The 12,748-nt window shown below is 40.3% G+C and overlaps 1 protein-coding gene across 5 annotated transcripts in view; it reads left to right on the top strand.

Annotated features, from left to right (window-relative positions):
* GAS2 (growth arrest specific 2) overlaps positions 1–9,137 on the top strand; it is a 180,492-nt gene extending 171,355 nt beyond the window's left edge. For all 5 annotated transcript variants that reach the window (XM_070782424.1, XM_070782423.1, XM_019955280.2 and 2 more), the window contains one exon: positions 7,950–9,137. In XM_070782424.1, coding sequence (XP_070638525.1) covers positions 7,950–8,168 — 219 coding nt within the window. In that variant the 3' untranslated portion in view covers positions 8,169–9,137. The remainder of the gene's footprint in view (positions 1–7,949) is intronic.
* Positions 9,138–12,748: the final 3,611 nt, after the last annotated feature.

Genomic DNA, 12,748 nt, shown 5'->3' with positions numbered 1-12,748 from the left:
CTTATCGAGCCCATCTCTGCATGAAATGTTCCCTTGGTATCTCTGATTTTCTTGACGAGATCTCTAGTCTTTCCCATTCTGTTGTTTTCCTCTATTTCTTTGCATCGATCGCTGAAGAAGGCTTTCTTATCTCTTCTTGCTATTCTTTGGAACTCTGCATTCAGATGTTTATATCTTTACTTTTCTCCATTGCTTTTCACTTCTCTTCTTTTCACAGCTATTTGTAAGGCCTCCCCAGACAGCCATTTTCTTTTTTGCATTTCTTTTCCATGGGGATGGTCTTGATCCCTGTCTCCTGTACAATGTCATGAACCTCATTCCATAGTTCATCAGGCACTCTATCTATCAGATCTAGGTCCTTAAATCTATTTCTCACTTCCACTGTATAATCATAAGGGATTTGATTTAGGTCATACCTGAATGGTCTAGTGGTTTTCCCTACTTTCTTCAATTTAAGTCTGAATTTGGCAATAAGGAGTTCATGGTCTGAGCCACAGTCAGCTCCTGGTCTTGTTTTTGCTGACTGTATAGAGCTTCTCCATCTTTGGCTGCAAAGAATATAATCAATCTGATTTCGGTGTTGACCATCTGGTGATGCCCATGTATAGAGATAATCACGATGGTGTGATCACTGACCTAGAGCCAGACATCCTGGAATGTGAAGTCAAGTGGGCCTTAGAAAGCATCACTATGAACAAAGCTAGTAGAGGTGATGGAATTCCAGTTGAGCTATTCCAAATCCTGAAAGATGATACTGCGAAAGTGCTGCACTCAATATGCCAGCAAATTTGGAAAAGTCAGCAGTGGCCACAGGACTGGAAAAGGTCAGTTTTCATTCCAATCCCAAAGAAAGGCAATGCCAAAGAATGCTCAAACTACCGCACAATTGCACCCATCTCATACACTAGTAAAGTAATGCTCAAAATTCTCCAAGCCAGGCTTCAGCAATATGTGAACTTCCTGATTTTCAAGCTGGTTTTAGAAAAGGCAGAGGAACCAGAGATCAAATTGCCAACATCTGCTGGATCATGGAAAAAGCAAGAGAGTTCCAGAAAAACATCTATTTCTGCTTTATTGACTCTGCCAAAGCCTTTGACTGTGTGGATCACAATAAACTGTGAGAAATTCTGAAAGAGATGGGAATACCAGTCCACCTGACCTGCCTCTTGAGAAACCTATATGGAGGTCAGGAAGCAACAGTTAGAACTGGACATGGAACAACGGACTGATTCCAAATAGGAAAAGGAGTACGTCAAGGCTGTATATTGTCACCCTCTTTATTTAACTTATATGCAGAGTACATCATGAGAAACGCTGGACTGGAAGAAACACAAGCTGGAATCAAGATTGCCGGGAGAAATATCAATCACCTCAGATATGCAGATGACACCACCCTTATGGCAGAAAGTGAAGAGGAACTCAAAAGCCTCTTGATGAAAGTGAAAGTGGAGAGTGAAAAAGTTGGCTTAAAGCTCAACATTCAGAAAACGAAGATCATGGCATCCGGTCCCATCACTTCATGGGAAATAGATGTGGAAACAGTGGAAACAGTGTCAGACTTATTTTTCTGGGCTCCAAAATCACTGCAGATGGTGACTGCAGCCATGAAATTAAAAGACGCTTACTCCTTGGAAGGAAAGTTATGACCAACATAGATAGCATATTCAAAAGCAGAGACATTACTTTGCCAACAAAGGTTTGTCTAGTCAAGGCTATGTTTTTTCCTGTGGTCATGTATGGATGTGAGAGTTGGACTGTGAAGAAGGCTGAGCACTGAAGAATTGATGCTTTTGAAGTGTGGTGTTGGAGAAGAGTCTTGAGAGTCCCTTGGACTGCAAGGAGATCCAACCAGTCCATTCTGAAGGAGATCAGCCCTGGGATTTCTTTGGAAGGAATGATGCTAAAGCTGAAACTCCAGTATTTTGGGCACCTCATGTGAAGAGTTGACTCATTGGAAAAAACTCTGGTGCTGGGAGGGATTGGGGGCGAGAGGAGAAGGGGACGACAGAGGATGAGATGGCTGGATGGCATCACTGACTCGATGGACGTGAGTCTGAGTGAACTCCGGGAGTTGGTGATGGACAGGGAGGCCTGGCGTGCTGCGATTCATGGGGTTGCAAAGAGTCGGACACAAGTGAGCGACTGATCTGATCTGATCTGATCTGAAGTAGATTGAATATCCAAATCTAGAAGCTTTACACAGAAAGTGGATAGTGGATATGGTATAACAGATAAAAGGGTTCTTGTTCCAGTGTTGCCACTGATTTGTTTGTGATCTTGCATAAGAGTATCAGTTCTTCTCAGAGCTTCAGTTTTACTAAATGTGAAGTGCAGTAATACTGATACTGATACCTTATGTTAGACAAGGCAAGTAGTATGGAAGGATGCATGAAAAGTAGTACTCTATGATTACAGTATTGACAGTGCTCTGAGCTCACACCTGTGAGAGTCCAAACACGGGAAATATATCATACGTCATCACTGTTTGCTTTTAGGTTAAACAATAATGAATTTGTTTATGGACACCAGGTGGGCATTCATTTCTTTTTTTTTTTTTAATTTTCTTGAGACCGACCATGTTATAAAGAAAGGCATGGGATTCAAATCTCTATAATCAGGCTATAACCATCTATAGCTCTGTTATTTTCATCCCATGCTTAAAACTTGCCCAGTTTGACCACTGGCTTTCTTTAGCAAAACGTAAGTTGTTGATTAGCTATAGGAAGAGTATGAAAGATGAGGTGGGCAGAAATTTAATTCGTGTGTTATTCATATTCAGAATGACTCTGTCTCAAGTTGGATCCACTTTCTATGGTCCTATGGATTCATGAAAGAATCTGCAAGCACTTTGTACCAAATCTTATACTCTAGGCTGAAAAGCATTTCTGTCTCTATTTTCCAGAATTCACTGATAGTTTAAAAATCCTTCTGACTGCTTATTTCTTTCTGGTGAAACAGACTGCTGATAGTCAAGTGAACTTGGGCATTCTGCCAGGGGCATCATGCCAATGATGTGTAGAGGTAGTTTGCAAGGATAGGTGCCAGGACTTCAACAATAAGCAAAAGCAGCTATGTTGGAACACCTCGGGTCAAAGTGTTATTTTGAAACTGGCCTTTTCTGTTTTTCTCTCAGGAACTCCAAGTTTTAAAATCAGGAAGTAGAGACAAAGCCAGGAACTTGTGAAATGACAATAGGCCAGTAAAATTACAAATGCCCTGACGGATTTTATAAGGAGGAACCCTTGTGGGAAGAGCACTAGACTGGGAGTCAGGAAATCATAGTCAAAGGTCCGGGTCTCACTATCTTCATCCTACACAACAGGAACGTGGTGTCACTGGTGGGACCTGGGGAGGCACAGCAAGTGAAGTGAAAGTCACGCAGGCATGTCTGACTCTTTGGGACCCCATGGACGGTAGCCTGCCAGGTTCCTTTGTCCATGGAATTGCCCAGACAAGAATAGTGGTGTGGGAGGCCTTTCCCTCCTCCAGGGGATCTTCCCAACCCAGGATCAAACCCAGGTCTCCCGCATTGCAGGAGGATTCTTTACTGTCTGAGCCACCAGGGAAGCCTGACTTGGAAAACTGCTCTCCAAATGCCCTCCCAAACCTATACCCCTTTCCCAAGATTATATTGCCATTGTTGTAATATTTTGGGCAGGAGACCAGTCAGCAGGGTCTTTGGTGAACGAGTGGTACGCCCTCTTATTCTTACTAAGATCAAATCTTTGGCTCACTGTGCCAATCCTCCACAACTCAGATATGTTAAATAACCACATGTTTCACCTTTTCAATCTGTAGTCTTGTTAATCTGGAGCTCTAAATGGTTCATGCAGCTGAAAGTAAGGTTTTTGTTTGTTTTTGTTTTGAGGAGGTATTCTATGCTAACTAGGAAGAATGAGAAAAAGACAAACATAACTATTTGGTCACTCCATAAAATCTTTCCTCAAAAGCCTCAACAGTGGGTGACTGGGGAAGGTTTCAGTTTTTCTGAGTGCATCTTCAATTCCATTTTCCATTGAGTATTTGTGGGATCATTAACATTATATTCCAAAAGCAGATAACAAGGATTGACTATATAGCATAGAGAACTATGTTCAATATCTTAAAATAAACTATAATGGGATAGAATTGGAAAAAAGAATACAGGTATGTACATATATATGTATAACTGAATCACTATGAAATGTAAACGTATATATTTATGATATATGTGTGTGTGTATATATATATATATATGAAGTGAAGTCAAGTCACACAGTCGTGTCTGACTCTTGACGATCCCAAGGACTGCAGCCTGCCAGGCTCCTCTGTCCATGGGATTTTCCAGGCAAGAATACTGGAGTGGGTTGCCATTTCCTTCTTCAGGGGATCTTCCCAACCCAGGGCTTGAACCCAGGTCTCCAGCAGTGCAGGCAGACTCCTTACAATCTGAGCCACCAAAGAAGTCATCAGATAATATCAGTCGCTCAGTCATGTCCGACTCTGCAACCCCAGGAATCACAGCACGCCAGGCCTCCCTGTCCATCACCAACTCCCAGAGTTCACTGAGACTCACGTCCATCGAGTCAGAGATGCCATCCAGCCATCTCATCCTCTGTCGTCCCCTTCTCCTCCTGCCCCCAATCCCTCCCAGCATCAGAGTCTTTTCCAATGAGTCAACTCTTCGCGTGAGGTGGCCAAAGTACTGGAGTTTCAGATTTAACATCATTCCTTCCAAAGAAATCCCAGGGCTGATCTCCTTCAGAATGGACTGGTTGGATCTCCTTGCAGTCCAAGGGACTCTCAAGAGTCTTCTCCAACACCACACTTCAAAAGCATCAATTCTTCGGCGCTCAGCCTTCTTCACAGTCCAACTCTCACATCCATACATGACCACAGGAAAAAACATAGCCTTGACTAGACAAACCTTTGTTGGCAAAGTAATGTCTCTGCTTTTGAATATGCTATCTAGGTTGGTCATAACTTTCCTTCCAAGGAGTAAGCGTCTTTTAATTTCATGGCTGCAGTCACCATCTGCAGTGATTTTGGATCCCAGAAAAATAAAATCTGGCACTGTTTCCACTGTTTCCTCATCTATTTCCCATGAAGTGATGGGACCGGATGCCATGATCTTCGTTTTCTGAATGTTGAGCTTTAAGCCAACTTTTTCACTCTCCACTTTCACTTTCATCAAGAGGCTTTTGAGTTCCTCTTCACTTTCTGCCATAAGGATGGTGTCATCTGCATATCTGAGGTTATTGATATTTCTCCTGGCTGTCTTGATTCCAGTTTGTGTTTCTTCCAGTCCAGCGTTTCTCATGATGTAATCTGCATATAAGTTAAATAAAGAGGGTGACAATATACAGCCTTGACGTACTCCTTTTCCTATTTGGAACTAGTCTGTTGTTCCATGTCCAGTTCTAACTGTTGCTTCCTGACCTGCATACAAATTTCTCAAGAGGCAGATCAGGTGGTCTGGTATTCCCATCTCTTTCAGAATTTTCCACAGTTTATTGTTATCCACACAGTCAAAGGCTTTGGCATAGTCAATAAAGCAGAAATAGATGTTTTTCTGGAACTCTCTTGCTTTTTCTATGATCCAGCAGATGTTGGAAATTTGATCTCTGGTTCCTCTGCCTTTTCTAAAACCAGCTTGAACATCAGGAAGTTCACGGTTCACATATTGCTGAAGCCTGGCTTGGAGAATTTTGAGCATTACTTTACTAGTGTATGAGATGAGTGCAATTGTGTGGTAGTTTGAGCATTCTTTGGCATTGCCTTTCTTTGAGATTGGAATGAAACCTGACGTTTTCCAGTCCTGTGGCCACTGCTGAGTTTTCCAAATTTGCTGGCATATTGAATGCAGCACTTTCACAGCATCATCTTTCACGATTTGGAATAGTTCAACTGGAATTCCATCACCTCCACTAGCTTTGTTTGTAGTGATGCTTTCTAAGGCCCACTTGACTTCGCATTCCAGGATGTCTGGCTCTAGGTCAGTGATCACACCATTGTGATTATCTGGGTCGTGAAGATCTTTTTTGTACAGTTCTTCTGTGTATTCTTGCCATCTCTTCTTAATATCTTCTGCTTTTGTTAGGTCCATACCATTTCTGTCCTTTATCGAGCTCATCTTTGCATGAAATGTTCCTTTGGTATCTCTGATTTTCTTGAAGAGATCCCTAGTCTTTCCCATTCTGTTGTTTTCCTCTATTTCTTTGCATTGATCGGTGAAGAAGGCTTTCTTATCTCTTCTTGTTATTCTTTGGAATTCTGCATTCAGATGTTTGTATCTTTCCTTTTCTCCTTTGCTTTTCATTTCTCTTCTTTTCACAGCTATTTGTAAGGTCTCCCCAGACAGCCATTTTGCTTTTTTGCATTTCTTTTCTATGGGAATGGTCTTGATCTCTATCTCCTGTACAATGTCACGAACCTCATTCCATATTTCATCAGGCACTCTATCTATCAGATCTAGGCCCTTAAATCTATTTCTCACTTCTACTGTATAATCATAAGGGATTTGATTTAGGTCATACCTGAATGGTCTAGTGGTTTTCCCTACTTTCTTCAATTTAAGTCTGAATTTGGCAATAAGGAGTTCATGGTCTGAGCCACAGTCAGCTCCTGGTCTTGTTTTTGCTGACTGTATAGAGCTTCTCCATCTTTGGCTGCAAAGAATATAAACAATCTGATTTCGGTGTTGACCATCCGGTGATGTCCACGTGTAGAGTTTTCTCTTGTGTTGTTGGAAGAGGGTGTTTGTTATGACCAGTGCATTTTCTTGGCAAAACTCTATTAGTCTTTGACCTGCTTCATTTCGTATTCCAAGGCCAAATTTGCCTGTTACTCCAGGTGTTTCTTGACTTCCTACTTTTGCATTCCAGTCCCCTATAATGAAAAGGACATCTTTTTTGGGTGTTAGTTCTAAAAGGTCTTGTAGGTCTTCATAGAACCGTTCAACTTCAGCTTCTTCAGCGTTACTGGTTGGGGCATAGACTTGGATTACTGTGATATTGAATGGTTTACCTTGGAAACGAACAGAGATCATTCTGTTGTTTTTGAGATTACATCCAAGTACTGCATTTATATATATATTTGTGCATACGTGTGTGCTCAGTCACTCAGTTGTGTCTGATTCTTTGTGACCCTATGGACGGTAGCCCGCAAGGCTCCTCTGTCTATGGAATTTTCCAGGCAAGAATACTGTAGTGGGTAGCCATTTCCTCCTCCAGGGAATCTTCCTGACCCAGGGATCGAACCCATGCCTCCTACATCCCCTCCACTGGCAGGTAAATTGAGGCACTGAGCCACCTGGGAACCCATATAGATCTGTAAATATACACACATATATTTACATATATACATATATGCATAGATCTTGGAGAAGGTAATGGCAATTCATTCCAGAATTCTTGCCTGGAGAATCCCATGGACAGCACAGCCTGGCTAGCTACAGTCCATGGGGTTGCAAAGAGTCGGTCACGACTGAGTAACTAACACACACACGTATATATCTGTATTCTTTATTCCAATTCTATATTCTATATATTTTACAGCAGGCATTTCCGTGGTCTTGAAAGTCCTGGTTCAGGGGGGAATAACCAAGTGGGGAGAAAGGAGCTCTTATCTGAGGCAGCAAGCAGGAAATGGGACAATGAGGAGGCTATGATGCAGCCTGAGGTGTCAGCGAGGAGCCTCTAGACTCACTGAACCAACAGGGGATTGTACCTACTGATGGCCACAGCAGGGCAAAGCTGCAACCCAGGGATGCGAACCATGCATGATTCACTTGCCTGGAAAAAACAAAGCTTCTCTCATAAACTCTATGCTGACTCAGACAAGAAGTGGAAGAACAATGGGGGCTTGAAAAACAAAACAGAAAACAGTAACCACGCTAGAGCTGGAAGCTGATTTGAGATACTGCAGGAATTCTCAGAATTTCACTCATTCGCTCTCTTTTCATTCCCCAGATGCTGCACAACAAGCATGTTATGGTCCGCGTGGGAGGAGGATGGGAAACGTTCGCAGGGTATTTGTTGAAACACGACCCCTGCCGGATGCTGCAGATATCCCGTGTGGATGGCAAGACATCCCCCGTCCAGAGCAAATCTCCAACCCTTAAGGACATGAATCCAGACAATTACCTGGTGGTCTCTGCCAGTTATAAGGCTAAGAAGGAAATTAAGTGAAACCAGGTGGTCACTACGAGGGGACTCTCATAATGGCCTGTATCTACATCTCCAGTAGTCAGTTTAGTTCACATGCTCTACAAATTACTTTGGAAAAAGACAGAAAAATGTCATCATGCTGAAACATGCTCAAAGAGTAGCACTATTTATTTTGAATGCTTCTGTAGAAAATGACCTCTAAAAAGAAATTTTCAAATTAGATTTAAATTAGACAAATTGTAGGCTAATTATTATTTCTCAATATATGAACACAGTATTTAGAACACAAACTTAGCAATACAATTCTAGCTAAAGATAAAAATTATTAGAAGAAAATAGGATTTACAGGAAAATCAACAGAAAGTGCCTGCCCAAAGTCTACAGAATAAAAGCACCCCAGACATTTTTTTAAAAATTATAATTCCAGGATTTTAAAGCTGATTTTTAAAAAGTGACAATTAGTGTGATGACGTGCTACTAAAAATATCCAACAGCACTATAAAGTACAGAGTATTCACGACAGTAATCCTTTACTGGAAAGGCCACTTTAGAAAAGTTTACATTCACTTGCAAGATTGCCTTAAAGTTTATCCCTTAGCTCTGACCAAATATCCGGGGTACTTTTGGAAGTTTTCACAACACCCCTTAGAGAATGGCTTATGAGTTGTTTCACACAATCCTAGGCACGTGGCTGTGTTGAAACTGACTGTGTAATTCACACACATAAGCTGATATACATTTATATTTTGACAGAATAAACTGTACAGTCAAATGTCCATTGACTACATGTTATTTCAAAGCATTTTCTTATTAAAATGTATCTTTAGTTAACCCTACTTTGCTGTGCTGTCTAGTAATTTTACTGTAGCTAATGATGTTACAGACTTATGTATACCCTTGTATACCTAGGACAGGGCTGTTTTGTACTCATAAACAGCAAGATATTGTCCTCACTGATTCAAGAATTAAAAAGATAAATGTTGAAACATTTCCCGTCTCTATTATCAATGCTTCATTCTGAAATAAAGATCATCTGCAAATAGCAACTTCCCCTGGGAATTACAGGAAGTGTTTAATTACGGTTACCTAGTACTTTTTCACTTTGGGCAGCTGAGTGGTGGTCGTGTTTGTTCTCTTAGCAGAAAGTCTAGATTTTATAAACAGTCCTTTGAGTGCTGCCCTGAATAAGCAGAGTTAATTTGTCATTTCTTCATTTTTTTCAGCAACAACAGAATCCACCCCTTTCTTGCTTCAGAAAGCCAGGGAAGAAGTATCTGTCACATGAATGATTTAATCAAAGCAGACACAAACTTTTTAAAACAGACTGTAAAGAATCTGCTTGCAATGCAGGAGACCTGGGTTTGATCCCTGGATCGGGAAGACCCCCTGGAGAAGGGAACAGTATTCTTGCCTGAAGAACGCCATAGACACAGGAACCTGGTGGGCTACAGTCCATGGGGTCACAGAGACCTGGACACAACTGAGCACACAGACATGGTTAGATTGGGTCCACCTGAATAGTCCAATATAATCTCCCCATTTAATGTCGTTAACTGAATCACAGCTACAAAATACCTTTCGCTGTGTTATGTAACACAGTCCCAGATTCCAGGAATTAGGATGGGTCCCATCTTCTGGGGAAGTGGCATTATTCTGTCTACACATCTACAATGGTCTTTTTAAGTGGAACTAAGAACACAGTCCCAACTGACATTGGGGTCTAGTTGCTAGCTGAATGGCACTGAAAAAGAATCTGGAGAAATAAGACTATATTCAGAAGGAAATGACTAAGTGTAGATGGCTCTTACTCACTGACTTCTTAGTGAAAATCACTAGATCCTTTTATCAAATTGTCTTGACTATCCTAAATCTTGCATTTTCCATGAGTTTTAGATTGATTCATTAATTTCTCTGAAAGAGCTTGCTGGGGTGTTTCATTTATTGATCAATTTTAGAATACCATCTTGACAGAACTGTCATTCAATCCATGAACATGCAATGCTCTCACCATTCATATATTTTTTTAAAAAATCTCAAAAGTGTTTGTAGTTTTCTAATTCAGATCTTTTCATTTTTCCTAAGTATTTTTATCCTATGTGATGATATTGTATGATTTACAGTGTTTGAAGATTCAGATTGTTCATTGTTCTTGTGTACTAAGTTGCTCCATTCCTGTCTGACTGTGACCCTATGGACCTGCCAGGCTCCTCTGTCCATGGGATTCTCTAGGCAAGAATACTGGAGTGGGTTGTCAGCCCCTCCTCCAGGGGAATCTTCCCTACCCAGGATCAAACATGGTCTCATTATGTTTCCTGTATTGCAGCGAGCTCTTCACCACTAGCGCCACCTGGGAAGCCTCAAGATTATTCATTACTTGTATTATAAAGACAGAATTGACTTTTTCTGTATAATGATTTGGACTTTCCTGGTAGCTTAGCTGGTAAAGAATCTGCCTGCAATGTAGGACATGCGGGTTTGTCCGCCGGTCTGGAAAATCCCCTGGAGAAGAAATAGGCTACCCACTCCAGTGTTCTTGGGCTTTCCTGGTGGCTCAGACAGTAAAGAATCTGCCTGCAATGCAGGAGACCTGGGTTCGATCCCTGGGTTTGGAAGATCCCCTGGAGGAGGACATGGCAACCCACTCCAGTATTCCTGCTTGGAGAATCCCCATGGACAGAGAAGCCTACTGAGCTACAGTCCATGAGGTTGCAAAGTCAGACACAACTGAAGCAACTTAGCACAGCACAGCATAGAATGATTTGCATTTTGCTACCCTACTAAACGCATTAGTTTCAAAGTCTGCTATAAATGCAAATTGATTGTGTCAATGGCTTTTGAAAAAAATCAGAGAAAACTGTACCACAACTCAATCAACTTAAAGCAAATACACTTATCATGGGAATTTGAGATGCTTGCTTGGAGATGTCCAAGGAATCACCTTAAATATCAACTTGGATAGGCATGCATGTTTACTTACCTCTTACTGATCTGTTTATGCAGACATTATTTAAATCTAAAACCAACAAGAGTTACCTTTTCTTCTAAGGGCACAGCACAATTCTTATCAGTGAAAATAACTTGAATTGTTGGAGCAGAAAAGGAAAATTCATAGCTTATGGCCAATTCTTTTGAAGTACCAAAGATGATAGCTAGAACATTTACTCTTTTTTTTTTAGAAAATACTATATTTCATTATTAAAAATGCTGCTGCTAAGTTTATACATATGTGTCAGACATATATATCTTCTATCTTTACTTAACGCAAAATAAAAAACAAAATCACAAAATAATAATCTGAGAAACCATTAAACTCTGCATGCCAGAGTGAAGTTCAAGAATAAATGACTAGGAAAGCTTTTTTTTTTTAACTTTTTTTTTCTCATTTTTCTCTCTTTTATAAATAGTAAGTATATTTTATTCTCATAGAACTCTATGAAGATTCTATAACTACTTTCCATGTAGAAATAAGATATCATTTAAGGTGTTATTAAATTGCTTTTGGTCATAATCCTCCATAAAAGCTAAAGTTATTCATATAACAGGAACTCTTTTTTCTCCTTATCCTAATGCCACAAGACTGCATATTGCTAGCAGAATACTATTGGAAATACTAAACAAATATTGGAATTCACATTACAAACATACTGGGCCCATATTGTTGCCAAGCATCACTTCCTCTGTAATTGAAAGTCTGTTTGTCCTGGCTTAGGTGGGATAATAGATCCATAGCTTGCAAAAATGGCCTGACCGTAGCATTAGAAAATGATGAATAAAAATCTCACCCGTGCCACATCTTAGCCGCAGGGGTGTTGCTTCACTCTGTGCAAAGTCGGGATTACACTTCATATATGTATATACACAGACTCACTATGAAGTTTATTATAGTATTTCTCTAAAAAACAGGAGACAAATAATAGCATTTCTTTTTTAGAGTATAGGAAAAGAAACTTGCCAACCCATAAATGATTTAAGATGTAGTAAAAATAAAAAAATTTGTTCAACAGAAACGGCCAAAGCCAGTTTTTTGTATAGGAAAATGTATATTTGTACCCTGTAAGCCAATACGGCATTCATAACAAATCCATGTGTGGGAAAATTACATTCCAAATACAATCAGTGAAACAAAAAAATCACATACAGATGTTTTAAAAAACATGCAGCATGTCAACACAGGGGCTGTGTGGTAATACACAACTTTTTGTTATCAGCCATAGTAACAGTTTGATGATTAGAATCAACAAGCAGTGGTTTAAGCACTTAATGTGATAGTCAATACATATAAGCATTTTACTGTTTAGTTTTATTTTAGTAATTTGGGTGGGGAGTTTAGGTGACATATCGAGAATTATAATGCTTTCCTATTTAAATTATCAATTATGGGAAATTGGCTCTAAGCTAAGGTTTCATCAGAAACTGATTTATAACTTTGAGGAAGATTCCTTGAGAATGTGTGTGCGTGTGTACATTTTTTTTAAGTAGTCACTTACTGGTTTCCTATCAGGCATCCAGTCTCCCTTTTTCCTTCTCCTTCCTAACACTATTCCTAACATCTGAGTATCACCCCTTAAAAGGCATGCAACCCATGTGGTTTTGGGGACAGT

Source organism: Bos indicus, chromosome 29 (assembly GCF_029378745.1).
Source record: "Bos indicus isolate NIAB-ARS_2022 breed Sahiwal x Tharparkar chromosome 29, NIAB-ARS_B.indTharparkar_mat_pri_1.0, whole genome shotgun sequence".
Classification (NCBI taxonomy): domain Eukaryota; kingdom Metazoa; phylum Chordata; class Mammalia; order Artiodactyla; family Bovidae; genus Bos; species Bos indicus.
The sequence above is the reverse complement of the archived record's forward strand: the minus strand, read 5'-3'. Positions and strand labels throughout refer to the sequence as shown.